At 48.4% G+C, this 27,039-nt stretch overlaps 2 protein-coding genes across 8 annotated transcripts in view; both read left to right on the top strand.

Annotated features, from left to right (window-relative positions):
• Positions 1–1,628: 1,628 nt before the first annotated feature.
• ERAL1 (Era like 12S mitochondrial rRNA chaperone 1) lies at positions 1,629–6,043 on the top strand. Its single transcript, XM_061363471.1, has 11 exons — positions 1,629–1,752; positions 1,838–1,972; positions 2,057–2,184; positions 2,275–2,352; positions 2,551–2,597; positions 2,928–2,989; positions 3,407–3,519; positions 3,758–4,138; positions 4,996–5,145; positions 5,393–5,473; positions 5,734–6,043. Exons 1-11 carry the CDS (start codon positions 1,665–1,667, stop codon positions 5,854–5,856), a joined length of 1,386 nt encoding a protein of 461 aa, XP_061219455.1. The 5' UTR covers positions 1,629–1,664; the 3' UTR covers positions 5,857–6,043.
• A 995-nt stretch (positions 6,044–7,038) lies between these two features.
• The window catches only part of FAM222B (family with sequence similarity 222 member B), a 36,874-nt gene continuing 16,873 nt past the window's right edge, over positions 7,039–27,039 (top strand). For 2 of the 7 annotated variants that reach the window (XM_061363465.1, XM_061363464.1), the window contains exon 1: positions 23,623–26,689. Coding sequence is in view for 1 of the 7 variants with exons in the window: in XM_061363463.1 (XP_061219447.1) it covers positions 24,503–24,905 (403 nt within the window). In the remaining 6 variants the exon portion in view is untranslated. Of the gene's footprint in view, positions 7,165–23,622; positions 26,690–27,039 lie in introns of those variants that run through there. The other 5 variants (XM_061363466.1, XM_061363467.1, XM_061363470.1 and 2 more) reach the window with 5 other exon arrangements.

Here is a 27,039-nt window from a genome sequence, read left to right as displayed (position 1 = left end):
CTGAAGAACCCCCCCATCCTCAAGAACCCCACTAGGCTGGGTGGGAGCTGTTTAGGGTTGTGCCCCCCCCGCCCCAGACATGAAGGGGTTAAGGGCGCCGTCCAGCTGTGCAGTGCAGATGTGAGATATGCAGATGAGGCAGAGCAGGTTTTATAAGGCGGGTGCAGAGCCAGCACCCCCCAAAGCCACAGTGACACCCCCAGGGGTAGGTACCACCTACTGGGAGCTGCTGCTCCGCTCTGGGGCAATGGGACTGGGGAGAGGGACAAGGAAAGGGTAGGGGGGATATTGAATGGGGAAGGCATCGAGATCCTCCATCCTGCTGCAGGGTGGTGGGATTGGGGTGGATAAAGGGTTGGGGGATGCAAGGGTTGGGAGGGCACTGGAGCTTCCATCCTGCAGTGGGACCAGGGGGATAGGGATGGCACAATGGGAATGCTGGGTGGGGAGGTGGTGGCTCTAACCCTTCTGTGTGTGTGTCCCCCACAGGCTGTGCGTGCTGCTCGCCCCATAGCACACACCATAAGCCGCACTGGGAAGGATATCATCGTATACTGTAAGTTCACTATGAGACACTACAGTATAGATGATGTACTCCCCTGCGCTGCACCACCGCCACCGAGGCACCAACGGGCCCAGGACCAGCACCATGGAGGGATGGGGGATGCGGGGTTGGGATGGGGGACACGGGATGGGGAGGGGGGGAGGTTGGGATGGGGGTACCATGGGTGCAGCCAAGGACCTGTGGCCGGCGGGGAAACCGTTACCATTACTGAGTTTAGTAATGGTAACGGTTCTGCCGACGGCCAGGCACGCGGCATGGATGTGGCACGACATGGCACGGACACGGCATGGACACGGCGATGGAGCACCGGGATGGGGCATGGAGCAATAAAGGGGGTTACAGCACCATGGATGCGGCTCTTCTTGTTCATCGTGTCCCCTGGGGGCTCTGGGCCCGGGGCAGGGTCACTGGGAGCACTGGGAGGCTCGGGGAGTGCATTTGGGTGCAGGTGGGATGAGGAACCTTGGGCTGCATTTGGGTGTACAGAGGTGCAGGGTGCACTGGGGTGTATTTCAAAGGGGCACTGGGGAGAACTGGGAGGCACTGGGGTGCATTGTGGGGACTGAGTAGACATGGGGAGCACTGGGGTGTATAGCAGGGGGAGCATTGGGATGCACAGGGATACACTGAAGAGGGGAACTGGGAGCACCGGGGCTTATTGGGGAGCACGGAGGAGTAGTGGATGTGTGGGGTGTGTTGTGGGGTGCACCGGGCATCCTGGGGAGCACTGGGATGGGCTGGGGAGTGTTGTAGGGAGCACTGGGACACACTGGGATGTGTTGTGGGGTGCACTGTGTGCACTGGGGAGTGCTCCAGAGGGCACCGGGGTTCACTGGGCTGTGTGATGGGGGCACTGGGAGCACTGGGAGGTGGGGGGGGCACTAGGACCGCTGTGAGGGTCCCACCGCCCTGCACCGCGCTGTGGGGCCAGCAGGGGGCACCCCCTCCTACCCGTGCCCTCCCACTCCCGCTTCCTTCCCACACTCCCCCGCGGCGGGCAGCGGCGCGCTGCTCCCGCCCGCTTCCTCTCTACTCCTCCCCTCTGCACCAATGAGAGCGGGCGGCGCTCCTGCTCCCGCCATGCCCCGCGGCGGGCAAGATGGCGGCACCCATGGCCGCGGTGGCGGCGCGGTCCGTACGCTGGGTCGTGCGGGCCGCAGCGGCGGGGCCGCTCCTGCTGGGCCCAGGTGAGGGCAGCGGGGCCGGGGTGCAGAGAGGGGGGATAACGCGGCTTTGGGTGTTCTCTACATGCCTTGCGCTGCTTCCTTCCAGCCCCTTCCAGCTTTGTTCCGCGGCCCGCCTGCTGCAGCGGGAGCAGCTCGGCGCTGGGCAGCATCCTGGGTATCCCCTCAGAGAAGCCGTCCGGAGCGCTGGGCCAGCACCCGCCGCCCCTTGCCACCAGCAAAGGTGAGCGGTCCCGGTGCCACCGGTGATGGCGGCCCTCGGGGGGGGGGGGTTAACAGCGTTCAAACTCCTCCTTTCCCCCCATAGAGGAGCAGGAGCGGCTGCTGCGGGGTCGGCCCGACCAGCCCCGTAACCCCAAGGTGCTCCGGATCGCCATCATCGGAGCGCCCAACGCGGGGAAGTCCACGCTGTGCAATCAGCTCCTGGGCAGGAAGGTGAGGCTGGGGCGCAGCAGCGAGCTCAGGGCGTTCAGGCCCTCTCTTTGCTGCCAGTGCCGGGTGTTCCATGCCTTTGGGTTGTTGCAGGTCTTCCCTGTCTCCAAGAAGGTGCACACAACGCGATGCAAGGCCCGTGGCGTTGTCACCCATGAGGACACACAGCTGGTGAGCTGCCCTGTGCGGGCGATGTCTTAGAAGTGTGTGTGGGGTTCCCATTCACACCTATGTATATTTCTCTATTTGTACCCCATTATTCCGCATTTCTATCTTGCATTCCATTTATATCCTTCTAATTGCACAAATAAGTTGAGCTTGGTCACAGGCTGCAGGCCAACTTACAAGATTTGTCTTTCCTCTTTCTAGATCATTCTGGACACACCTGGCCTCACTAATCCCTTTAAAGTCAAAAGGTATCATCACCGGTGGTGTGGGGAGAGAAGAGGGGTCATAAAACCAGGGTGATTCCACTGTGCTGAGTTAGGAAACCAGCAGTGACAGGAATGAGGGTTTGAGCCTTGTTTTGGCCTCTGGTGTTTTTATTGTTGCAGTTTCAGTGGTGTCCCTTGGGCCCTGTTGTGTTTGATTCTGCCCATGTGCGTGTAACAGGGGATGTCACAGCCCTTAAGGCAGCCTCGTGTCAGCTGGGATGATGAAAGCACTGTTTCCCCTGCCCCTTTGAGGGGAAGGCAGATGACTGTGATCCCGTGTGTCTGGCTTACTCCTTTGCATCTCTCTTTCAGACATAAATTGGATGAAGCCATGCTGACAGACCCGTGGGACAGCATGAAGCACGCGGACTTAGGTGGGTGCTCAGCTCCTCTTGGGTCAAGCCAAACCCTTTATCTGCCACAGAGGGTCCCTGCCCCATGGCTGTGCTACCTGGGTGCTCACTGGGCAGAAAAGGCATGAAATAGGAGAAAAGGGTGGTGAAAAGACTTAATACTGAGCTCAGGAGGGGATAAGAATTGCTTGGTGCTAAGGGGGAGCAGCCTGGGTTAATAATTGGGTTTGGATGTTAAGTTTTAGCACGTGTGATGTTGTTTGGATGACAGGGATAAATGGCACTTTATAGTTCTGTCAATTAGAATTCTCCTTTCTGGTTCCATCTGCATGGTTCTCTTTAGAAGAGGGAGAAGTAGCAACAGGAGAGCAGCATAAACTGTAGAGAACGTATTGGCTAGTGCAGGTTCATTATATCTCCCTCCCTCTTTCCTGGCAGTTCTGGTTTTGGTGGATGTGTCTGATCACTGGACACGAAACTCCCTGAGCAAGGAGGTGCTGAAGTGTCTGTCCAGGTTCCCCCAGGTCCCCAGTGTCCTGGTTCTCAACAAGGTAAATGAGGAGCTTCTGCCTTCTACAGTGGTTTATGGGGGGCTCTTTAGACAGCACCATCAGCAGTGATGTGAGGCCAGGTCACTGAGGCTGGGTGTGCTTCTGTCCACTTCTGTTGCAGAAGCCTTGTCCTGCAGCAGCTCCTCCCATGGGTGGTTTCCTCTGCTCCTTTGGATCCAGGGCCCCACTGCCAGCCCTATTTAGGACCAATTCCTGATGCCTCCCTCCCTCACTTTAGGTGGATCTGCTGAAGAAGAAGTTCCTCTTGCTGGAGCTGGTCAATGAGCTCACAGAGGGAATTGTGAATGGAAAGAAGCTGGAAGTGAAAGCTGCGTTTGAACAGCATTCCAGCTCTTCAGCAAAGCCTCCTCTTCCCATCACTCAGGCTTCACCATCTGAGAACAGGGCCCCTGAGTCAAGCCTAAATCAAGCCCGAGGTGGCTCTGGCTTGGAAAACCACAGTGGTGTGAAGGCTTCAGAGTGCAGCGTTGTCACAGGAGAGCCACAAGGGCTGGCTCAGAGTGGACCCAAAGGGCTGAGAGACAGGAAAGGCTGGCCAGGCTTCCAGGAGATATTCATGCTGGCAGCTCTCCATGGGGAGGAGGTGGATACGCTCAAGGTAACCAGTCTGAGCTTGAGACTGGGGTGCTCTTACCCTGTGGGACTCCAGTACTTCCAATACTTCATGGCCTGTGGTGAAGTAGCAGAGCTGCTGTTCTCAGCCTGGGATCTGGGGGGGGTGTTGTCAATGTGGAGTATGTCCGTGCTGGACCTCCAGAGTTCTCTCTACAGGACTCTTATTTGGGGCTCTCCAAACAGCAGCTGGCTCATAAAGATGAGGCCACCCAATGCGTTATCTCTGAGCTACAAAAGGTACTGCGGGCTCTTGTAACTCGTACAGATAGCTCTGGGGAGGTGTGACCCTTTGGTAAGCGTTGAGTTGCAGATGTTTCCCTTTCTCCTTTCCCCGCCACTGGTACTAAACTACCAGCAGAAGAGAAGGCTCCTGAAGGGGAGACCTTAGAGCAGCTCCAGTGCCTAAAGGGGCTGCAGGAAAGCTGGAGAGGGGCTTTGGACAAGGGCCTGTAGGGACAGGCCAAGGGAATGGCTTGAACCTGCCAGAGGGGAGACTGAGCTGAGCTCTTAGGCAGAAGCTCTTCCCTGTGAGGGTGCTGAGGCGCTGGCACAGGGTGCCCAGAGAAGCTGTGGCTGCCCCATCCCTGGCAGTGCTCAAGGCCAGGTTGGACACAGGGGCTTGGAGCAAGCTGCTCCAGTGGAAGGGGTCCCTGGACCTGGATTGGAGCTGGAGGAGCTTTAAGGTCCCTTCAACCCAACCCATTCCATGATTCTATGCTCTGATGCCCGACCAGCAGCAGCATCCTCGTCGTGACTCACAGCAGGATGAGGACAGGGGTAGGTGGCACCGTGTGAGTGGTACATGACATCTGATGGTGTGCTGTGTGTTCTGTGTGGCAGCGGTACCTCCTCCTGCAAGCCAAGCCAGGCCCTTGGGAGTTTCACAGCGGGGTCTTGACCAGCCAGTCACCTCAGGAGGTCTGTAATAACATCATCAGGGAGAAGATACTGGAGTACCTGCCGCTGGAAGTGCCCTATGGTGTGACTCAGGTGGGAAGCATGCAGGAGCAGACTTGCCTTTGAGTGTGGGATGGGAATCTCCTTATTTGAAGCTGTGAGATAGATGTGCCAGACTCTTCACAGGCCCCATGGGATAACTTGGAACTGACACAACAGATCTCACAGCGTCTGATGTGTGTTGAAAGGGGCTGGGGAGCCGAGCTGCCCTCTGAGGGAGCAGCATTTGTGGGTGCTGAGGAGCTCTGTGGAAGTGCTGAGTGCTCACTTGATGTTGCAGGTGACAGAGATGTGGGAGGAAGGAGAGTGTGGGGAGCTCCTCATTGTGCAGAACCTCCTGGTCCCAAGGAAGTCTCATATGGTGAGTGATAGAAGACAGATGGGTGCTGGGGAGTGTGAAATGAAGTTCCTTTGCAGCGTGTGTGCATCCTCGCTGTGATGCCCCCTCCTCAGCTGTGGGGTTTCAGCCTGGCACAGGCTGCTCATGCTTATGCCTTTCTGGAGCTGCCCATGGTTTGATCCTGGGATCTCTATCCCTGTTGTGTTCTTGGGGCAGTTCCTTCCTGCTGTTAAGCAGCATCAGGATGAGCTTGGTGAGCTTCTCTTTGGGTTTTAATCCAGATGATGCTGATCGGAAGAGGAGGGCAGGTCATCAGCAGGATTGCTCAGGAGGCTGGCCAGGACCTGATGAACACTTTCCTGTGTGATGTCCGCTTGAAGCTCAAGGTGGAGGTGAAGAGTTGAGCTCTTTGCCCATGTTTTAACAGACTTGAGCTCTCTGCTTGTGCAGAGAAACCGGTCCCGTTTTCCCCCACGGGTCTCTTGGCACCTTTCTTCAATCCAGAAGCAGAGAATGATGGCATCAGGGTTGAGGCCTGAAGCAGGATGTATTCTTCTGTGCGGGAATGGCCCAAACTGAAACAAAACCTTCAGACCTTGGCACAGAGGACAATGGAGCCCAGCACCCTCCTGAGCTGCACATGGATCTGGTGGTCGGAGGCTTGAGTTGCCTCTCTACATGAGGCTGTGCTCAGGTGGTTGGAGCCAGAAATCCAGGCCAATCCCCATGTCCTGTTATACCTCAACACCCCTGAGTGAGGAGAGCCCCGGCTGCTGCCCCAGCAGGGAGGAGATCTGGGATTTCTCTTCCTGCTTGGAACCTTTTGAGCAAGCACCCAGCAGCATAAGATCAGGGAGGTGATTTAGCAACACTGGGAAAATGGAAACTGGGAGCTGCTGGAGGATATTCCACTGATAGGAACGCCTCATGGATCATCCACGAGCTGGGTGGAAAAGCCTCCAGTGAGGGGCTGCCTTGCCCCTGGGACACTGGGGTCTCTGCAACGCTGCTGCCCAACTTCTGTATTTGCCTTGCAATAAAGTGAGGTCACAGCACAACCGATTGTTCCCATCTCCGTTCTTCCTCCCCATCACCCTGCCCTTGCAGCCATCTCCTTCCCTAGGCTTTGTTCCTACTAACTCCAGGCTGCTCTTAGGTTTTTCCTCCTTTATTCCCAGTTTAGCTTCGACCCCATTTCCTGCAGATTGCACCCTGGGGGAGGGGAAAGCCGGGTAAGTGGATATGGAGGGGTTGGTCGTGTGCTGGTGGATGGGAATATGAGGGGAAAGCCATGCCCATGGCATGGGGATGCTGTTGGGATTAGCTGGGATGAGGCACATGGAGCAGGGATGGAGCAGGGGCTGGTCCTGGGGGTGCTGGAGGTGTAGGAAGGGTGAGCTCCCTGATTAATGGGCTCGACAGCAGGGTTAATTAACCATTGCGCTCCCAGTGGTTAATTGACTTTGCCCCCCCCCCCAACACCCGATGCACCGGGCACCGCCAGGGGGCGCCACAGCGCGGAGCGCCCCCCTTGTCCCTTCCCGCGCATGCGCAGGGGGCGGGCCCGGCGGGGCCGTTGGCGGGGGGCGCGCATGCGCGGGAGCGGCTGGCGCAGCCACCACGGCGAGAGCGGGCGGCGGCGGCGGCGAGCGGCGGGGCCGGCACGGGCACAGCGGCGGCGGCGCCATGAGGCCCGGGCAGGGGCACCGAGAGTAAGTCCCGGCTGCGGAGGGGCGGGAGCGGCCTCCGCCTCCTCACCGGGGTGGCGGGACCGGCGCGGCCCACCCCCCCCCCCCATTGTCCTTCCCCGGTGTCCCCTCCCCCCACAGCGTGAGGTGCTCCCGCTGTCGTGACACCCCCCCTCCCCTCCTGTCGCGACAGCGCCTCGCGGAGTTCACCCGCTTCCCCCCCCCCCCGGGGGGTGGCTCTTCCGCTCAGTCCGGTGCTTCCACACCCCCCCCCCCCCGTCTCTGTGAGGGGCCGTGGGGAGCCCCTCTGCACCCCCGACCCTGCGAATGCCTGCCCCCCCCCCCCCCGGTAGCGAATACACAGCGGCAATCGCGATAATATCTCATGAGTCGCGACAGATAAGTGCCTTCAGGAAGCAGGGGGGATTGCGGTCGCAGTGCGTGCGGATCCTTTGTGTAATTCCTTCCCAAGAAAAGTGTCTGTTCGCCAGAGGGGTCCGTAACCACGGGGCGCTCTGATCCCCCCCAGCCATGTGTTTGGAGGGGAGCTGCGGAGCTCCAGTTCCCTCTTTGCAGCCCTTTTACTGGGCAAAGCACTTGAGATGCTGTTGGTTGTGCAGAGCGTGAGCTTCCACAGCAGCACCTGCGAGGGCTTCCGGACATCCTCCATCCTCCTCCCGCATCGCCTCCCGCTGCTCGGTACCCGTTTCAGCGTAGATCCCGAGCGCAGGCTGGGTTAGGTCGGTGTTCATTCATCCCGTTCGCTTCTCACCGCAGCCCTCGGTTTCCTTGTAGCGCATCAAGAAAACGCCAAGTTTATTCGGCAAACTTTTTCTTTGCAGCAACGCTCCCTTCGCTGCGTGTTGCACGAACCCTGCTCTTTGTTGCACGGGGGTGAGGTTGGCTTCTCGAGTGATGTCATTTGTGCTGGAGATGACTTTGTGATTGAATGGATCCTACCGGGCTCCGTGGTTCTCTGTGTGTGTGTGTGTGTGATGGAGAAACTTCATCTGATGCAGCAGCCAGCGGGGAGGATCCAGTGAGCGGAGCGGAGCGGAGTAGGCAGGAAGGGAACGGTGATGGCAGTTGCTTTTCCCCTTCAGCGCGTGTATTTCTGCTCGTGACTTTTTTCCACCTAAAGAATTTGAGCTTGTTGGAGTCCCTTCATTGAGGTAAATGCAGGAAGCAGTGGGAAAGATGCTGTCGAAGCATACTGGAGGTGAGAGCAGGCTCTGGAAGCCAGCAGCCTGGGGAGTGGAGGATGTAAGGGGAGCATTCAGGTCCTGGAAAGCCAGTGCAGAGGGTCTGAAAACTCAGGGAGGGGAAAAGCAGCAGCAAGAGAAAGCAAGAAGCAAATTAACTGATGATTTCTTAGCACAGGAAGGTTCGGATCAAGAGCAAGCATCAGAACAGCGGGTAAGATTTGCCATAAATACAGGATCTAAGCCTTCAGGGAAGAATAATCCCATACAGAAAGTCTGTTTATGGGTTTTTTATATGACATTTACAATGAGCAGAATTTCTGAGGTGAAGAAATCAGAGACTGACCCTTTCCTAGGGGGAGTCACAGGAGCTGGAGGATGGGTTGATGAACAGGCAATGATTTACAAGCATGGCTTCCAATTATTCTCAGTATTCCTCAACTATTTTAAGAAGCCATATTGAGTTCAAGCCCAGCCAGCCTGAGAGTCTGGAGAGAGGAAGCAGGAGCAGGAATTAAGCAAAAATAGAGAAATCTGACATAATGGATGACAAGGGAGAAAATGATTGCAGAAAGATGCCGGCACGCTCCCTGTTCCTTCGTGCTTGCTGTGTGTGTGTTGTGTTACACAGCTCTGGAAGTGTAAGAACGAAAAGGGAAAAGAAGATGCTGAGATAAAAGAAAAGGCAGGTGCTTACATTCTGTTAAGGATCAGCTTTGATACTGACAGTAAGTAGTGACCTTACTTGCTGCTCCCTCGCTGTCATTTCCTTAGCTTCTCAAATGAATAAATAACGGGCTTAGCACCAAACAAATACCATTTAATAAGATGGTATTTTTGTTCCCCCTCTCGCTTCACATTTGCAAACAGATTCACACTTTTTCTGCTTGAGCACAGCCTTGGGTGCTATTTCTGTTAATAACATGAAAAAAATAAGTTGGAGAATGGCCACATAGTATTGAGGGTTTTTTTCCTCTCCAAATGTAAAATTAAGGAACCCTTATGTTCCCTGTAACTTGGATATTTGCCTTCATTTAAGTCTTATTTGTATTTGTTTCAAGTTGTCATCTGATAGATAAGCTTTTAGATCTGCATGTGCTTCTGGGAACTGTAAGTAGATCAAGAGGCGAGGAAGGGATTTAGTCAAGGACTGTGTTTGCCAGAGATGCAGACTGCTGTGTGATGTACAGGAGCCTCAGCTCATATCCTCACCTGCACTTGCTGGATATGGGATAGAAACTTGTATAGTTTCCTCTCCAGTGCAGTAGTTTTCACCTTGGTTTGTTCATTCATCTTTATTCTGCTTTGGTCTTGACCTGGGCTGACACACAGAGAGGGGCAGAGGAAGAAGGAGAGGTGGTTGCCCTGATTGCCCCTACCCCAAAGCCTCTATCACAGAAACATATTGTATCCTATATACTGCTGGCTTGCTCATCTTCAGTGAGTGGACTTGCTGATTTATGGAGGTAGGAGATGAAGTAATGTCCATTCTGCATTTCTCTAAAGCTTGGTAGCTCCTAGGATTCTGGGATTTATGGAATTACTGAAGACACCACTGAGAGCATAGCCACAACCTGACTTGCTTGATTTATTTAACAGATGATCAGAACTTTCACATAATTGCTTTGAGAACATGTAGTTCACTGAAATACTACACCCAGCAGTGGAGTAGCAGGTCACTCCCTCACGTTGTAGACTAACAGGGGCCTGCTGACTCCTCTGAAGCTGTTTATGGGGTAAGATGCTCCTGAAGATGAGTAAAAGCTTCAGCGTTTTCCGCATGGAATGTATCATCCCACCATTCCCGATTTTCAGCATTTAAAACATTTCCAAACTGGGAAGTTAAGTGAATAATTCAGATTCTTACTCCTTGTGTGCCATTCCATATTCCCACTTTCCCATTGTATTCTGGGACTCCTATTAAAATCATAACCATAACGGTCTTGGAGCAGTTTTTCTTTCAATTGCAGATCCTTAGTTTGAATATGAATGCTGAAAGGAGTTTTGTCACACTCTTCATCTTTTTTCTTCCCCCCCCAAATCGCTTTCCAACTACTGATTCAGCTGCTCAGGACCATTGCTCCTGAAAAGGCATTCTGCTGACTGGCATCCAAAACAGTCGGCTTTTGCTTTGTCCAAAAATACTTTTCCAATGGATTGTATTCCTCAAAAGCTGCTGGTTTCCATGTTTTTAGTGATTTTAGTGACCTAGCTCAGGTTAGATCTAAGGCAGAAGCTCTTCCCTGTGAGGGTGCTGAGGCGCTGGCACAGGGTGCCCAGAGAAGCTGTGGCTGCCCCATCCCTGGCAGTGCTCAAGGCCAGGTTGGACACAGGGGCTTGGAGCAACCTGCTCCAGTGGAAGGGGTCCCTGCCCGTGGCAGGGGTTGGAGCTGGATGAGCTTTAAGATCCCTTCAAACCCAAACCATTCCATGATTTAATGGGCACTTAAAAACCAACAGTGATGATGGCCTGTGGCTGATCTGGCTTCATAGACTCTGCAGACCCCTCTTCCTTAATTCAGTACATTCTCTCTGGGTGTCTCTTTGTGTCTCCCCAATCATTTCATATTTGATTTGTTGTTGCTATAATTATTCTCCCCCTGCGCTCAAGAATTATGCATAGTTTACATATTCCCAGTGCTTAACTTAATTATACTGTGTTTGAAGCTTAGTCCAAGTTTCCAGGGTTTGTGAAGAAAATGGTGATATTTCGGGATTGGAATCATTTCCCAAGGAAGTTTGGCTGCAACTTGGCTTTGGTGTGGAATAACAGTGGTGTAACAGGGGTGGGATTGGGAGAGATATTTTAATAGATGTTTTCAAGTCCTATGCAGTGCTTCTGATCTGCTGAATGTTGTGTGTGGAGCAGTTGAGTTGGACATCTGGGTTATTGATGTATTTAGAGATAACTGAGCTGCTCCAGGCTTCTAAATGGGTGCACTGATGGATGTACCTTAGGGAAATGTGTTAGAAAACAGGTTTTCTGTTAATGCAATGCATTGGTGACATACTTCTGAGTAAAATTCTGTTGAATTAGGTCCTGCCTCCAGTGTGAGCGAGCTCTGTAGTATCATTGTGCAGTAAGTAAGAAAGGTTTGTAATTTCTTACGATGTCTGTAGTAATGAGATACAGAAAAGGTGAACCATGAAAGTGAAGCTATTTTTAGTATTAAAAAAGATACAGAAATGATCCACCAAGTGACACGTTGCTGACGTCTGTAGTGCAGCCAACCCAGTTAAGGTGCTGTATATTGTTTCCAGCAGGATTCTGATTGTTTCGGATTCAGAAACCGCGTGAGAGCGAGTGGAAATGGGTGAAATGACATGTTCTGCTGTTCAGAGCGGGTTTAGCATCCCCTTGTGTCATTCCACTTCTGCATGGGCAATCTCCCTGTCCTGTGCTCCTCAGCTGTCAGCCACCCACAGCATTCCCAGGTGATTTTTTCCTATCTGGTGGGTTTGGGCTTTCTGGTGGAGAAGAAATTGTTGCTGCTATAGCAAAAACAATGGAAAAGGGGAAGAAAAGCATGGGTTTACTTGCTGAAATATTGCACAAGTCAGTGTTCAGTGCTGTGGAGGGTTTTTACCCCCATTTCCTGACCCAAGCATATCCTTTGCTGTATCCTGCTGTCCCTGTTCTTGCTTCCACATATTAAACTTGGAGCGTGTGTTTTAGAGCCCTCACATATCACAGTCCTGCCCTTTCCTGTGTCTGTTATCTTGTCACTCATTCTGTTCCTTTCCATAGGCACTTTCTGCATGCAAGAATGCTTTGAAAACTACCATATGATTACCTGAGCCCATACCATATGTGTATATAGCTTAAATTCTGTTGGATAGAAATAGCATTGTATGAGCCTTTAAATAAGAAAATTACACAGATGCTCCCACTCTCCAAAGGAAACTGTTCATCTTTTTTTGAATCTGGAATGGAAAAAGCACACATTTTCAACAGCTGGAATAGGGAGCCCTTCATACCTACTTTATTGTTCTTCTCTATTGTTCTTGCTCTTGGTTCATCCTGTTCTGTCACTCTCTGACTTCATTTTTTTTGCCTTCTAAGCTAGAGGAATATCGCGTGCTTTGGCTTCATTGTGGACAGGAAAAGTCAGGTATTTCCTTGCCTTTATTTCTCTTCCAGCTCGTCAGCCTCTTCTGATTCTGGGTTGGTTCATTTTTCTTCCAGCTTCTGCCTGGAATGGGTAATGTGTTCCTAGAGCTGGTAATTCATACATCCTCTGGCTTTAAATTGTTCACAGCTTTGCTGAGCGTTTGTGAATGAGCGTGGAGGAAAATCAATGTGAAAAGGCCAGAGCAGGCAAGGGAAGAGAGCATTTCCAGCACCTTTTTCCTGGTCACACCACTGCCTGGTTCTGAGTTTTCCTGTCTGTGAACACTTCAGTGTTTAAATTTAGAAATGCCTTGTTTGGGAACAAGTCACTTTTAAGATCCTTTCCAGAAGAGTTGTGTGTAATTTAATCCCTTCCAGGTTTGCTGCTCTGTTGCTCTGATCTGAGTTTAGCTTGTTCTGCAAGGCTTTAGGTTGCTCTTTCTCCCTATCCCTCTCCCAGTATTATCTAGGAATTGGGGATTTTTTTCCTACTCAAAACTGCAGCAGCATTTATGAAGCTTTTTATACCTTTCCTATTCCCCGTTTCTATTCTGTGACAGGGTAGAATCTTCAGAATGATTATTCTGTTAAAATAGCCTGAATGTTTAAAAATACAAATTCAATTTCTCTGAAGGACCTTATGAGTGCTTATAGAATCATAGAATAGTTAGGGGTTGGAAAGGACCTTAAGATCATCAAGTTCCAACCCCCTTGCCATGGGCAGGGACACCTCACACTAAACCACGTCACCCAAGGCTCTGTCCAACCTGGCCTTGAACACTGCCAGGGATGGAGCATTCACAGCTTCCCTGAGCACCCCATTCCAGTGCCTTACTACCCTTACAGTAAAGAACTCATCATTGAAACCCTCTAGGAATGGAATGCATCTACTTTGGAAATGAGCCTGAATAATATATTTAATATTTCTGCTGTATAGCCTCTCATATGTACTATTCATTCCCAACCCAGTTTAATATTTCACAGCATCTTACAGATTATCAATGAAGTTGCCACTGAAGAACCCAAAAAAGGCTTCTCAAAACGTGTTAGTAAGACCTAACATTGCAACCACTTCAATTTAAAGGAGGGAAGGATTAAGATTTTACATACTTCCATCTAGTGTGTGTGAGGGGAAATTGCATCCATAGTTCAAATCCCAAACATTCTTCAAGCAATTCCAGTTGGACAAGGGCCATCTCACCCATTGGTCTTTGTTAAGCAGTCCCTGCTGATAAACAGTAGCATCCCCAAGCTGGCAGATTTTAGCTCTTAAGTGTTTATTGTGGCAGTAGCTTTGTGATGTCCATAAAATGGCGATGCAGGAGGCTTAAGAAAAATCACCTTTCACCATGTGATGCTCATCCTCTCCTTCAGTGTGTTCTGCTCTATTTACTTGACATTCTGGGCGAGGATTTCAGCTGCTTGATTTATGAATTATCGCTGTTGAAATAAAATTAAAGTGCCTGTTCAGTTATTTAAGAGCCAATTAAATCTTGATTTTTATTCTGAGGTAACATTTCCAGTGGAAAGTGCATAAAACACGGTCTGTGGAGGAAAGTTACGTCTAAAAATGTTTAGTGTTTGGGGTTTATAATCTGTGGTTTAGATGGCTTGGCTCGCTGAGTAAAACCCATTACAACCTCACAGCAGCGAGTTCAGATGGTTGAAGTTATTCTGTGTAAGAAAATAAACCAGTTTTGGTGTTTTCAGTCATTCTTTATAGGGTCAAAAAGGTTCTTTTATTCAACCAGGAGAAATTAATTTCTTGTTTGCAATGCTTTTGGAGAATGTTAAGTTATTTATACCAGCCTTTAGTGACTTTGACAGGTAGAAACAATGGGTCTTGTGGGAGTAACGTCTCCAGTTGTGGGTTGTACTGTCTTGAGGGATCAGCGTTTATATTCATTGAGTTTCCAGTATCCGAATGTGCTACTTGGTGTGAGGTCCCCACTTACACGGGATGCTCAGGACGAGATGCTTTGAGAAATGCAGCTCTGGAACCTCAAGTGGTTCCTGCAGAATGGACACAGATGGATCATTTATTGCATGGTACTGGGGGGCTGAGTTCACTCTTGACAATTCTGGTGGGGCACAGATACACCAAAAAGCTAACAGTACCAGATAACACCCTGCCAAGGTTTGTGGTCCTGTATTGTATAGCAATCAATACAGAGATGGAGGATGAGCAGGTACTTTTCATTAGGCATGGCAATTAAAAGATATCTCTTGATCGTGGCGATTCCTGTTGGGGAAGTGGCGATGCCAGTTGAACACCGTGCATTATGTTTTCTGTGGGCTGGGGGGTGCTGGCTGACACTTTTGGGATATGAAGGGTCTGCATTGCCTCATTTTTTATTAAAAATAAATCATATTGATGCAGATATAATTTTGTTTCTAACTAGACAAGCCTGCACTAGCCAGCTCTCGGGCTTGTGGCGTCTGTCTGCAACTAGATCACAGATAGGGAGGAAATGATTTATTTTAGTTTCCAACGCTTAGATAAAACCCTGGTTTTGTGCAGATGGCACTGGAAGGATAGCACATAGCTCAGACAAATGTGTATAAAGCACCATGTATCTGTACCAGAAGCTGAATCTGAGATTTATACTACTATGGTACTAGCATGGGGGTGGTTTTAGCATATAGAATTAGATACCATGTGTAAAAGTTGGTGGGGTTGGTAAACTCCAGCCTGGCTGCTCCTTGCATCTTAGTGGGGTGCTTCCAGCTGCCCACCCTTCCCAGAACAGCTGTTGGGAATTGTCTGGTTCCTAACCAGAGAATGAGTTGGGGTTCTTGGATGTTGAGAGCAGCGCAGAGCAGGAGCGTGAGGATGCTTGGCTTTATGGAGAGGGTTGGAGATGGTACAGGCGTTTGAGGGGTACCTGCTCCTCCATCAAAGGCTTTTATAAAACACTTTCATAGATGAAGGAAATCCCAATAGCGGCACTAATTCTAAATAAATGTTTACTAAACACCATTAATGGATTTAAAATGTTTTTAGGAATAGTTATTAGTCCTTCAGTCTCGTATGGTGAAGGGAGTTTGGTCTCCATGGGGGGGCTGCCATTTTAATGCTTCCTGGCAGGAGGCCTATTTTGATCATGCAAATTAGGTTGGGAAAAGTAGGCTAAGCCATTAAAAAGTAGGAGAGATCATGAAATTTTAAATGTTTAAGGTGACTGGTTTTCTAGTTATGAGCATTTTTGTTACCATCATTTACATATGTCACTTCATCTCCCTTAAATCTCGCATCCTCATCCCCTAACACTGACAACCTCAGTGCCCGTTGCTCTCACATCCACTGCTCAAAATGGAAGTTGCAGTCCACTGACTATTTTATTCCCAGCAAGGTGCTTGGAAATATTGCCACGTGCTGTGTTTTGTTGTATAATTAGAAATGCAGATACAGGCTTTTTTCTGTTGTGCTGTGGTTAATTTTTTCCTATTCTGTTAACATTAATAGGGAATGAAGGTTAAACTTCGCTTCTGTAAACTCTGGGTGCTTGCAGGATGCTTATTGGCAAGGGGATTAATTCCAGCAGTGGGAAAGGGGAACACGTGCAGATGAGTGAGGGTAAGAGCCAGAAGACTGGATCCAAAGTGAAAAGATGCTGGAGTTCTGAGGATGATCTTCATGGGTTCCCCATCATTTTGTGGTCAAGAGGATGAGCTGCTCACCAACAGCAGTGATGGAACACAGGGTCCTATTGAGGATGTGGGGAAGAGCCCCCTGCTACCCTTCCTGGCCAACATGTGGATCCTGAAGGAACACTGCAGCCCATCCTTTGCATCCCGCTCCTCCGGCCAACGAGTGCATCGGCAAAATGACTGTCTGGGTGCCTGCCGGCTTGCAGGCTTCATTTAATCCTATTAATTTTTAATAGGAAATTAATATTAAGCTAGCATACTTCTAACATGACTTTGCCTGTGTGCAGAAAGACCCTTTGATTTGTATTTGCTTTGGAGGAGAAAAGCGTTGGATCCTGCAGGAGTGAGGGAGCCGGAGCACATGGGCTTTGAGCAGGGGCACACATCTTTGTAGGGCTGTCACCTTCAGCTAATACAGTAGTAATGCCCTGATCTGCTTCAGTGATCACAAATGTTGGTTGGATTTCAAATGTATAGCTCTCGCAGTAGCTCTCTGCAGTGGGGTGGTGTTTTTTGGCTGTGCTGCTTGGATAAAGTGAGGGGAGATGAGGTTCTCCAGGTAAATGGGTGCAACAAGAGCATGGTGTGTCCATCGGCAGAGAGCTGCCCTGACTGGTGCCTAGTGGAAAATGCCAGGAGTTGAATACCAAGTTTATGAGGACTTCAGTAAATATTAATTTAGGGTCTTTTTAATTGCTGTTTTCACTAGGAGCTGACAAAGGACAGTTGTGCTGGAGATGGAGGGTTCGTACCCAGCCACCCAACTGTGGCTTTACCACGGTTGATGTTCTGCAGGCTCCAAAACAGTAAACTTGAAACAGGAAGGTCTGCTCTGTGAGCTGATGCTATCTTCCTCATTAAGGTAGATTCTGGGAAAATAAGCTGCATTCCTTAGCTCTTGCAAGCATTTTTAATTGTTTTTTCTCACAGCCTTCACCCGATCTTATCACATCTGTAATTGTTGCATCATATTTGCTTTATTCTCTGTACTAGGAAGTCAGGTAATTGCTTTATACCTTTTGATGGGACATGTTTGGGAAGCCTGTTACCTCTTACATGAGCAGTGCAGCAACTATTGCAACACTTGCATTATCTCTCTTCCTTTTCTGCAGCTCCATGGGCAGCAAGCAGGAGAAGGGAGGCACAAGTGGCCAGCAGCTCGTCTAGAGTTGAGTAGCAGCCATGAAGTTACTCAGTGGTTTAGACTCCATCATAAAAATAAAGCCACCAGCTCTGATGTGCCTTGTATTTAGGTGCATCTCATCCGCAGCAATATTCAGCCAGACTTTCCTTATGAAGTAGTATTGTAGGGTATTAATTATTCATAGTCCGTTTAATTCTTCTTTCTTGCATATTTAATTGTAATCGCATGCTGTATGTCACAATGATTTCCCAGAAGAACTGTACACCAAAGGAAAACCATTCAGGTAGAGAGTCTTAAATATGTCCTCTCTAATCTTTGTTGTTTAATCTTGGAGCAGAGCAGGATATCATCAGATGTTTCTTGCAGGGAAACAATTATGCAAAATCATGATTTCGCTTAACCTTTTCAGCTTAACTCTTCAAGCTGGGGGAGCTGATTTGATTTTCCCTCATGACGTTGACTTGCTCATTTAATGAGGGGAAAAAACACTTAGTGGGAGTGAGGACGTGACTTTTGTTTTCTCCTCTGAAGGGGGGGACCTCTCTCAAAGACATTGGAAGTGCCAATCGATTCCTTCCAGAAGATGAAGGAAGGGAATAAGATTTTTATTGAGTTCTTTGCAGTGATCAGAATAGCAATGCCAAGTGCTTGTGTGATTAAGATTTTAGTTTTTAACAGCTAGGATGGGCTCTTAGTGCTTCGTGCGAGAAGATATTGGAGGCACAGGAACTGCAAATGCATCGCAATTTGATTTGCATCGTCCTCGTTCTAGGGCTGCTCCAGGCTTGTATGGGACTTGGTGAAACGGAATCCCTCGTGTTTGGAGGCAGGATTGTTCTCTGAGATTTCCTGTAGGAGTTTAAACTTCTGAAAAATCTGTTTACAATGTGTCTGAACCAGAGGGTAGAGGACACAGTAGAGACTGTTATCTGTTTACTGCTCAGATAAGGAGGTGGAATAGATTGCTGGCCTGTTTCTGAACTCTGCTTAATGAATGGTTGCTAGGCAAATTGCATCTCAATCAGCTTAATCCTCAAGATGTCATTTACAGGTCTGCTCTTTGTGAGGGCCAGAACCGTGTGCTTTCAAACTGCACAGGCCAGAAACTGCTAGCAAAGCAGCTTAGAATAGCTAGCTCAAAAATTCGGTGTACATGTGTTGCTGAGCTGCCCAATTTCAAGTGCCTGTTGTCGCATGGCCATGCGCTAGATGAGACGCTTGGTGATAGACAGGAGGCAGCAGCATCCGTAGCAGCATTCCTGGATCAGCACAGCACACACACATCATAACGTTTTGGCACTGGATGAACGTGAAGGAAAACGTTTCTAAATGGGGACTGCACCGCTGACGTGAGGAAAGGTATTTCTGTTTTGGCTGGGTTTGCTCTGAGCCAGGTGGGATTTTGGGGTGTAGATGTGGGATGTCATCAGGTGAATAATGGGAGGTGGTGTTACCTGGCACAGGCTGGCCTTGGGGAGAGATCTCTGATGGGGAGAGGGCTGGTTGGGTGAAGGCTGCAGCCTGCCTCTGAACTGGTGGACTTTCTCCTGCAGCATCAGGAGAGAGGCAGTTAATTGCGTATGCTGGTATGTGTGTTGCCCACATACATTAGGCTCGTGATTTAGTCCAAAGGAAAAAGTTTCCCAACACAGTTAAGCTTTAACAGTCTCTCTGTAAAGAAAGATAAGGAGATACTTGATTTTACTAGTTTTCCATGGCAGAGATTAATCATGTTTCAGGCAGAGAGCATTGTTCTTTGCATGGCTACACCTTCCGATCCTCTGAAATACATCCTCTACCGATGCTGTGTGTCGTGACACTGTAAATGCAAACTGGAAAAGGTTGGACTTGTTGAATGCTGAAACCATTTTAGAACTGCTTATGGTCACTGTGTGCTGATATGAAATGTGCTTCACGTGGCATGGTTATTTAAAGTGGAGGTGAAAGCATAGTCTGAACTTTGCAGTGCTTGCATAGTTTGGATGTGCGCGGCTTTTGTGTTAGTCAAAAACACTGTTAGAATTGTAGGAAAAGATGGGATTAAAATGTTGAGAGCCTCTCCAAATAAAGCATAAATGAAATATTCCACCTTAGTCACCAGCAGAAATGACTGTGGTGCTTGCATCTTGACGCTGTAAATGGGAAGAGGACTGTGGAACAGAAGACTTTGTGATCAGGGAGTGCTTTTCATGCAAATGAAGATTTTATTACACGCTGCTGAATCAGGGGCTTGTGTAGCGAGAACAGCACAGAAGTGATAAGATCACTCTGTCAGAGCTTGAAATTTTGCCCAGCATGTCTTTCAGATCGCTGAAACGGGCAAGAAACCCTCTTGTTAAGGGCACAGCAGTAACTGATAGAATATTTGGGGGCAGAGCTTTTTCTTCATGGTACAGTCTGTCTGCAGCAACCTGCCACGTGTCCACTGCCCTGATGTCAAAGCAATGAGGAACTGCAACCTGTAAGTGACCCTGCAAGGCAGCAGAGTCAAAACGCTCTGGTTCCTGATGGGATCCCAGTGCTGCTCTTGCTCAGGTGGGTACAGAATCTCCTCTGCTGCAAGCTGGGAGCCCTTAGCATTGATTAGAGCAGAGCTGTCCATCCTTTTGGCTGCCACATCCTGTGTTGCCTGTTTCCCAGTCACACCAAGTGTTTTGCCGTGGAGGGCATCCATCCAGGACCAGCTCTGTTGGTCTTCCTTTTGTATTTGTTAGCTGGTATCATCTTCCCAATGTCCTCCTTTCATGGATAGAACCGGTTTGGTTTACTGAGGGCTCTTGTTGCCAGCAGGTGAATGGATATGTGTAGTGGAATAGGCATCTAAATCTTCCCCTGCCGATGAGTAGTGTTCAGCATCCTGATGTGACCTTGGTAAAAGTTCTCTGGTGTGTTACTTTCCCTCTTTATTTATCTCTCCTCCTGTGTAGCAGCTTTCTTTACATCTGAGCTATTGGAAATCTGTCTTCTCTTCCTGTCTCCAGAGACACTGTCAGCCCAAGCTACTTAGATTGACGCCTGAATATTCTGCTTTTGCACAATCAGGAGGCATTCAGTGAAGTAGCAAGAGGAGAAAGTAGAAGATTTAGGACTGACATTTTTAGACACTTTTCAGTCCGTGATTTTGAATAGTCCTGGGGAGGAAGGACAGAGGCTTCCTTCACATGGGATGCCCCCATATGTGTGTGCTGAGCATCCATCAAAGCATATAGCACAGGGGAGAAACATGCTTAGGTGCCATCAGACTGCAGCTTGGAGCTCTTCATACTTCAAATTCTCGTCTGAAGAGTCGAGGAACAAACTGTAATCCTGCACATTCCTGGAGAGTTTCAGAGCAGCAGGATGGAACCTTTCCCCTGTTTTTTCTCATGCAAATGATGGGAAGGATTATGGAGTGTTTGAAATCTGGTTTATACTGGCTTCTGAATTTCATTTAAAATAAACATCTGGAGGGCTTTTTGATCTCCTGTGCAAGACTGTTGTCTGCCTCACTCCTTAAAATGACTTCTGCTTAATTTCTAGTGAAAGGCAAAGACCTCCATCCTTTCGGCCCAGAGGCCATTTAAATGGTTCACCTCCTGCAGTTAGGAATTTCCAGGAGCACACAGCCTATCCCACAGGTATTGTAAATCCTTGCTCCTGGGGAGCGTGGCAGTGATAGGTATCTCTTTCTCCTGTGCTGCTGTTTGGGATCTGCAGGGCTGCTACCTGTAGTGTAGCTTGTACTTCTGCAAAGCCTCATTCTCCCAGTGCTGAGCACGTATCCGAGTGGTTGCTCCATTAGAGAATAACATTCCTGTCCCTTTGCAGCTTTGAAGTCCAAAGCCCTCCTCCGGAAGATTGCCACTGTTTGCCTTCATCCCACAGTCAGATCAGTGGAGCAGCGTCCCACAGGGAGTAATCACTTAATTTATTCAAATAGCCATTACATTTGGAGTGTGTTTTCTCTTATTTCACAGGAGCTCACTCCTCTACTCTTCACTGGAGACTGAAACTGTGTGCCCATGGCGAGAGCGCTGGGTATGTGCTTCCTCTGTCTTTCTGGCTTTGAAATGGGTTCCTGTTGCTCTTTGGCAGAGCCTGAAGCAGCCGTCTGTGGAAGCGGCGTATTCAGAGCGAGAGTAACTTTACTTCTTTGTTTTCTCTCTTTATTTATGTCTGCACAGGATCAGCTGGTCCCACATTATGTGTGAAGTAGTTAAATTTTAGCCTGCATCTGTAGGATGTGATTTCTCCCCCCTCTCCTCCAGTCCCTTTGATCAAATCAAATACAAATGCAGCGCTTTCATTTCTAGTTTTGTAGTTTCAAAGACAATCTCTTGACATGCTCTAGCAGTCTGGACCCGAGCCTTTTTCTATTGCCTTAGTCCAAAGGCACACTGTGTCTTGCGCCTTCCTCTGTATCAGCAGTTGCAATCTGCATTGGCTTTTATCTGTATCAAAAGACAAATGGAAGAGAGCAAGACACTGCAGGAATGGGAAACAGACTTAACATGTGCAATGGGAGTATGTAATCCTTAGGTTCAGTTTGCCACATGGAATACAGACCAGTTTCTGCACTGGAAATCTGTAGCCTGTACTCCCAGAAACGTGAGTTTAGATTTTAGGCTTTGAAGGCTGGTTAATCCCACATAAATTTTCCTGTGATGTCAACCCTTTCCTTCTAAATACTGGTCGGGTTGGGGTTTTTTTTGCATATGTCAACTATACAAAAGCAACACAATTTGAGAAATGAGCATTCAAACACTCTGTAAGCACTTTATTTTTATCTGCTTTGTGAGCAGCTGTACACATGTCCAGGCTGGAATACACTGAGCTGCTGCTTCCCAGCAGTGAGGGAGCTCCTGGCCACACAGAACATGGAACTTTGTCCAGTATCCTGAAAAAACCACTCCATCCTGGCAAAGCTCATCTGCACATCCGCTTGACTGCATCCCAAGGGAAAGGATCCCAGCTAAGCCATGTTAAATCATACCTAGTTTCTCAGTGAGATGAGATGGTCGCTGTCATCCCGATGAAGATCCGCACTGTGTCTGATGGTGTTTGTAATGTCGCAGTACGCGGTACCTCTTCAGTGGTAGTGCTTAAAGCAAAGTGTGTTTCTCTCTGCACTAAGGAATCAGATTCAGCTATTCAAAGCAAGTTGATAAATTGCTTTTCATTAAGTGTCTGAGCGCCAAGGGGTTCGGGGTGTGTTCCAAGGAAGAAACTACATTAATTACAGCTTCTGTGGAGCATTTATCAATCACCCAGTTATAAACAGTGCTAATGCTGTTAATTGAAGGTAGAAAAATTTACCTTTTGAATTTGGTGACTATAGCAATTCCATGGTTGGAAAGACAAATTGCCTGGAAGTTAAAATCAAGCAATACTTTGGGGATTGCCTGAGTAACCGTGTCTCACGTAGTGTTCACTGGGGCTGTGCTGCCCTTTAGCGTGAGATGCTCTATGGAGGTCAGGGCTGTTACAGGCCAAGTTATCAGCAGCTCAGCATTCATGTGGGTGGGTTTGTGCTGTGTTTGCTGTTGGGCTGTGGTAGCAGCATTTGTTCTCTTCTTGCCCACACAGCCAGGTTGTGTTTTCCATGCACAGGGATGTCTCACTGACTGTAGTACACTTACAGCTGCCTCTTGTGGCCCGTCTATACAAGTTATGTATATTTGTGTGTCTGGTGTTGGTTTGTTTTGGGGTTTCTTAAGAAAAAGGCAAGTGCAGAGGAGGAAGGATGGACAGAAGCAAGCTAAAGTCTCCTGCTCACCTGTAGTCAGTCAAACTTACTGTGGGAAATAGAAGCCTTTTGTGTGTGTAAGCTTTGGATGCAGGCAATGTGTTTGCAGCATCTGAAGGAATGGGGTGAGATCCCACTGAAGTGTCTTCTCAGGTCTGCAGATAAAGATCTCTGGTGCTTGTGGTGCACAGAGGTTTTGAGAACATCTTGCACATTCGTGTTGCGTTCCCTGTGGCTGTTTTGAACTGCCAGCACTGCAGCTGGCTGGGTTTCATGCTCAGGAAAGCACTGAGTACAGCAGAGACTTTTTATAGTAGCTCACAATTAATGTATTTCTTCTGTTGAGTTGTTATGAGATGGCCTTTACATTTCTTGGCGGATTGATAAGGACACTAGGTCTGGGTTAGGATGAGCCAGGGGGGCACCAGCGCCTGGTTTGGAAGGTTGGCAGGAAAACACCATCCCAGTGTCTGGTCCAGCTGTTCGGTATTCACCTGATGGCTTGTATTTGCTGCTTGTGAGGGTTTTGTATGTGAGTTGCAGCTTCTGTTTGAGGTTCTTAGAATGCTTTTCATCTTTACAGTAGGCTGCACGATATCTCTTAAGTACAGAAGGAGGTCTTATCTTGCCCTTACAAATGGTATAATGCGTATTTAAGAGCTGGTGTGTCCAGCAGGAAGCTCTGGCACTATGCAGTTAGAGAGAGCTCTCCAGTCTTGTATCTTAAATACAAATTTGCTGTATATTTCTCCACTTGGTTTGTAAATGGGCTGTTAAAAATTCACTATAGGTGGGACCTTAATTCAGTATCCAAAGAGCTAAATACCAAACCCAAGCAAGTGTCAGTGTGATTGGACAGGTCAAAGTGGTACACACCCATAGCCAGTGCAAACCGAAATCCATCCCCTGTGAGCTGCCCGCCTGTGTTCACAGCCACCAGTGCCCCTGGCCTGCAAGTGAGTCACTTCTTACTATTTTAATTAACATGCTAGTTCAGTTTTCTGTTTTGTATGAAGCCTCATTCATTCTTACCCTATTTGCAAATAGTTCTCATTTTCAAGTGAATCTATTTTTAAAAGTGGCCTCAAAGCATGTTTTTCAGTATCTAACCAGTGTCTGGTTTGCTGTCCGTGTGTTGCGTAGAGGTGGAATTTGTTCAAAGTTAGCTCTGAAATAATATGTGTGTTTTTAATAATCAGCTTGCAATAAACAGGGGAAGGTGGCTTCTTCCCTGCTCGGGGAACTGCCATAATCTGTGACTTCTGACGATATTCTAGAAGGAAAAACTGTCATCCTGGTGTCATGTGCAGCCACAAGGATTTCTGTAAGTCATGATTAAGACTTTAATTCTGGGCTTTTACAGAGCAAGTGTGGAACGAGCGAAGATAATGGTGATCTGTGCAAAGCAGCCACTAGAGAGGGAGCTATGTCATGTTTCCTTTCCCCTTTGCCTAGCCTGCTGTTTGCTGCACCTAACAACAGTTTCCTTTTCAGATCTGAGAAGGCGAGAAAGTTGAGAGGGAGGAATTATGGCTGAGAGCAGCATGAGGAAGCTCCCAGCTCTTGAACGTCCTTTGTGGCAAAGTAAAGCCCAGAATTACATCCTCGTGCTTCTCCCGGACATCGAACACGTAGGAAAGCTGCACGTAACGCCAGTGTGGTGCAGGCTCTTGCTAAGGATGTTGAGGTTACAACTGCAACCTCTCTGCTATGGGAAAGGGGTCAATGGGTATTCTGGTTTCTTATCACTTGAAGGCAGAAGGAAGTTGGATATGAGGATGGAGAATGTCTGTTGGTGGGAATGTGTGATGCCTCCACTGGGGTGTGTGTTAGCAGCATCCTGTAGTTTGGTAGGTGCCGGGCTGTGCTGGGTTGGATGGAAGTCATCGCAGCTAACCTTAGTGCCATGTGAAAACATGCACACTCGTATCTGTAAGTCTGTTTTGTGTTTTGTAGTAGCTGCTGTGATATTATAGATGGTGCTGGAGCATAGAGGAAGAAGTTGGGTTTAGTTTGCTCAAAGGATAATGGATGCTTTGGAGGAAGGAATGTTTGTTTGCACCTCTCAGTACCTCGTTGCAGAAAACGGTATCTTCTGTGAACCTTAAGTGATGGGTAGGGAATCTGTTTTGCATTTTGAAAACACAAATGTAAAGCTAATACCCTGGGCATGTTATGATTTTGATGGCAATGCTGTATCTACCTCTTAACTGCTGTAGTTCAAGTGTAGCATCCTTTGCTCCATCTCCTAAACAGCCATGCAGAATTATGTACTGTGAAATGCAACTAAGATACGTCCCAGACTATTTCTTCATCCCTTTTTCCCACCAGTACAACATTAAAACCTTGGAAGTTACCATATAAAAGGAGAAAGAAAATTAAAGGTCAGAGTGCTTTAGTGTAGTAAAAATTCAGAGGAGGCAGATACAAAGCTATTCAAATCACTTCTGACTTCAGGCAGGTGGATTTTCCTATTTCTTGCATATGTTCCCATGGTAAAAGTAGTATCTCATCTGTCTCATAGCTGACCACTAGCATATGTGTTTCAAGCACAGCCAGAAAATACTCCTTTGAAGCTTTGGCCAGGCCCTGCAATCGTCCTGACTTGTCTTTTCTACATCTTTCCTTCACCTGTAGAAGCAGCCTGCAACACCTGGCAAGACCTACTTAGCGCCTGTGTTGTCTGTCATCTCCTGCCATGCTGCAGAATACAGAGTTAAATCTAAAAATAGGCTTAAAAAGAGGTGAGGGCTTTGAGCAAAGTAAAGTAAGCCACTGATTTGGGTCATGAAAGGGAATTGATGCCACTGGTTCTCTGTCGCAGCTTTCTTGAGCGAAGCAGATCTGTTCGGAGCTGTGAAAACGCAGAGGAGCCATAGTGAGCAAATGGCACTCAGGGCAGGGAGGGGTGGTTTGCTTCAGTTCTCCCCAGGAGACTGCCTGGAACATGACTTTGTAAGCCTGACGTGAGAAGCCAAGGTGCTATTGAATGCTCCACAAGTTCATTTATCTTCATGGTCTTCTTCTGAGGCAGAAAACTGTCACTCACTGCTGTCCTTTTAACAAGGAGCGACCGTGGCATCAGGTGATTAAATGCTTCATCCCAAACTATGTCAGGAACCTGTGGTGAGCTGGACACATCCCTCAATCTCTTCTGTCACAGACTAGCCCATAATCAGGAAACCAGTCTTCTAACATAAATCTGGTCCAAAATAACCTTAAGCCCCTGTAAAAGGAGTTACGTGCAATTCCTGCCTGTCTCAGTGATTATGTGGCTTCGGTAATGTTTGTTAAGTGCTTTGATATGCTTTGGTGAAGGGCAGAGTGTTAATAATTAAAACTGGAAGGAAGTTCTAAAGCAGTATGTGGAGATGACGACTGCTTTCTGGTCTGTTAGTTAACAAAAATGCAAAACATAAACGCACAAATCAGCAGGAATTCAGTTTAACGCTCCCTTCCCCCAGCCACCTGCATGGGCTGAGGAGAGAAAGCAGCTAATTGTCTGCTCTGCTGAGGAGATGAAAGAAGCTGGTCCTACGACAGGAAAGGCTATTGAACTGCATGAAGGTGGTAAATTATCAGCACTGAAAACCGAGTTGGTGTCTTTATGTGCTCGAAAAGCACGTTATTTGTACTGCTCTTGGCAGCGCCGGGGAGCTGATGAAACCAGCATCTCGTGACGTGAATCTTATGTTTCAGGCCATGTAATTAAAGAGGTCAGTAAAACTGAAACTTGTTTCTGAAGCTTTGGGGAGCCTCACAGGGTGTGTTTGGTGAGGATGGGCCCTCTTAATGGCTTTGTCTTGGCCCAGTTAAAGAGCTGTTTGCAGAACTGCTGTGATTTGCTGTAAAAGCAGCCTCGTGTTTGTCCATTTTACTGCTAGCAGTTCCATTTGCAGAGTGCAGGCAGGAGCAGGCTGCTTGCCAGCAACAGCTTCATTCAGATTAGGGCTTTAGTTCAATTATGTCCAATTAACTTTTATTGCAGATAGCAGTGATAATTACTTGCGAGTCAGTTTTTTGGCTGTGGTTATCCCAAGGCTAAAGTCTGAGCTTGATGGATTTT

The sequence above is a fragment of the Neopsephotus bourkii genome, unplaced genomic scaffold, assembly GCF_033783945.1.
Source record: "Neopsephotus bourkii isolate Nb327-2 ecotype Australia unplaced genomic scaffold, CSIRO-AGI_Nbou_v1 NB_1154, whole genome shotgun sequence".
In the NCBI taxonomy this organism is placed as follows: Eukaryota; Metazoa; Chordata; class Aves; order Psittaciformes; family Psittacidae; genus Neopsephotus; species Neopsephotus bourkii.
This window is presented reverse-complemented; position numbering and strand designations above follow the sequence as displayed.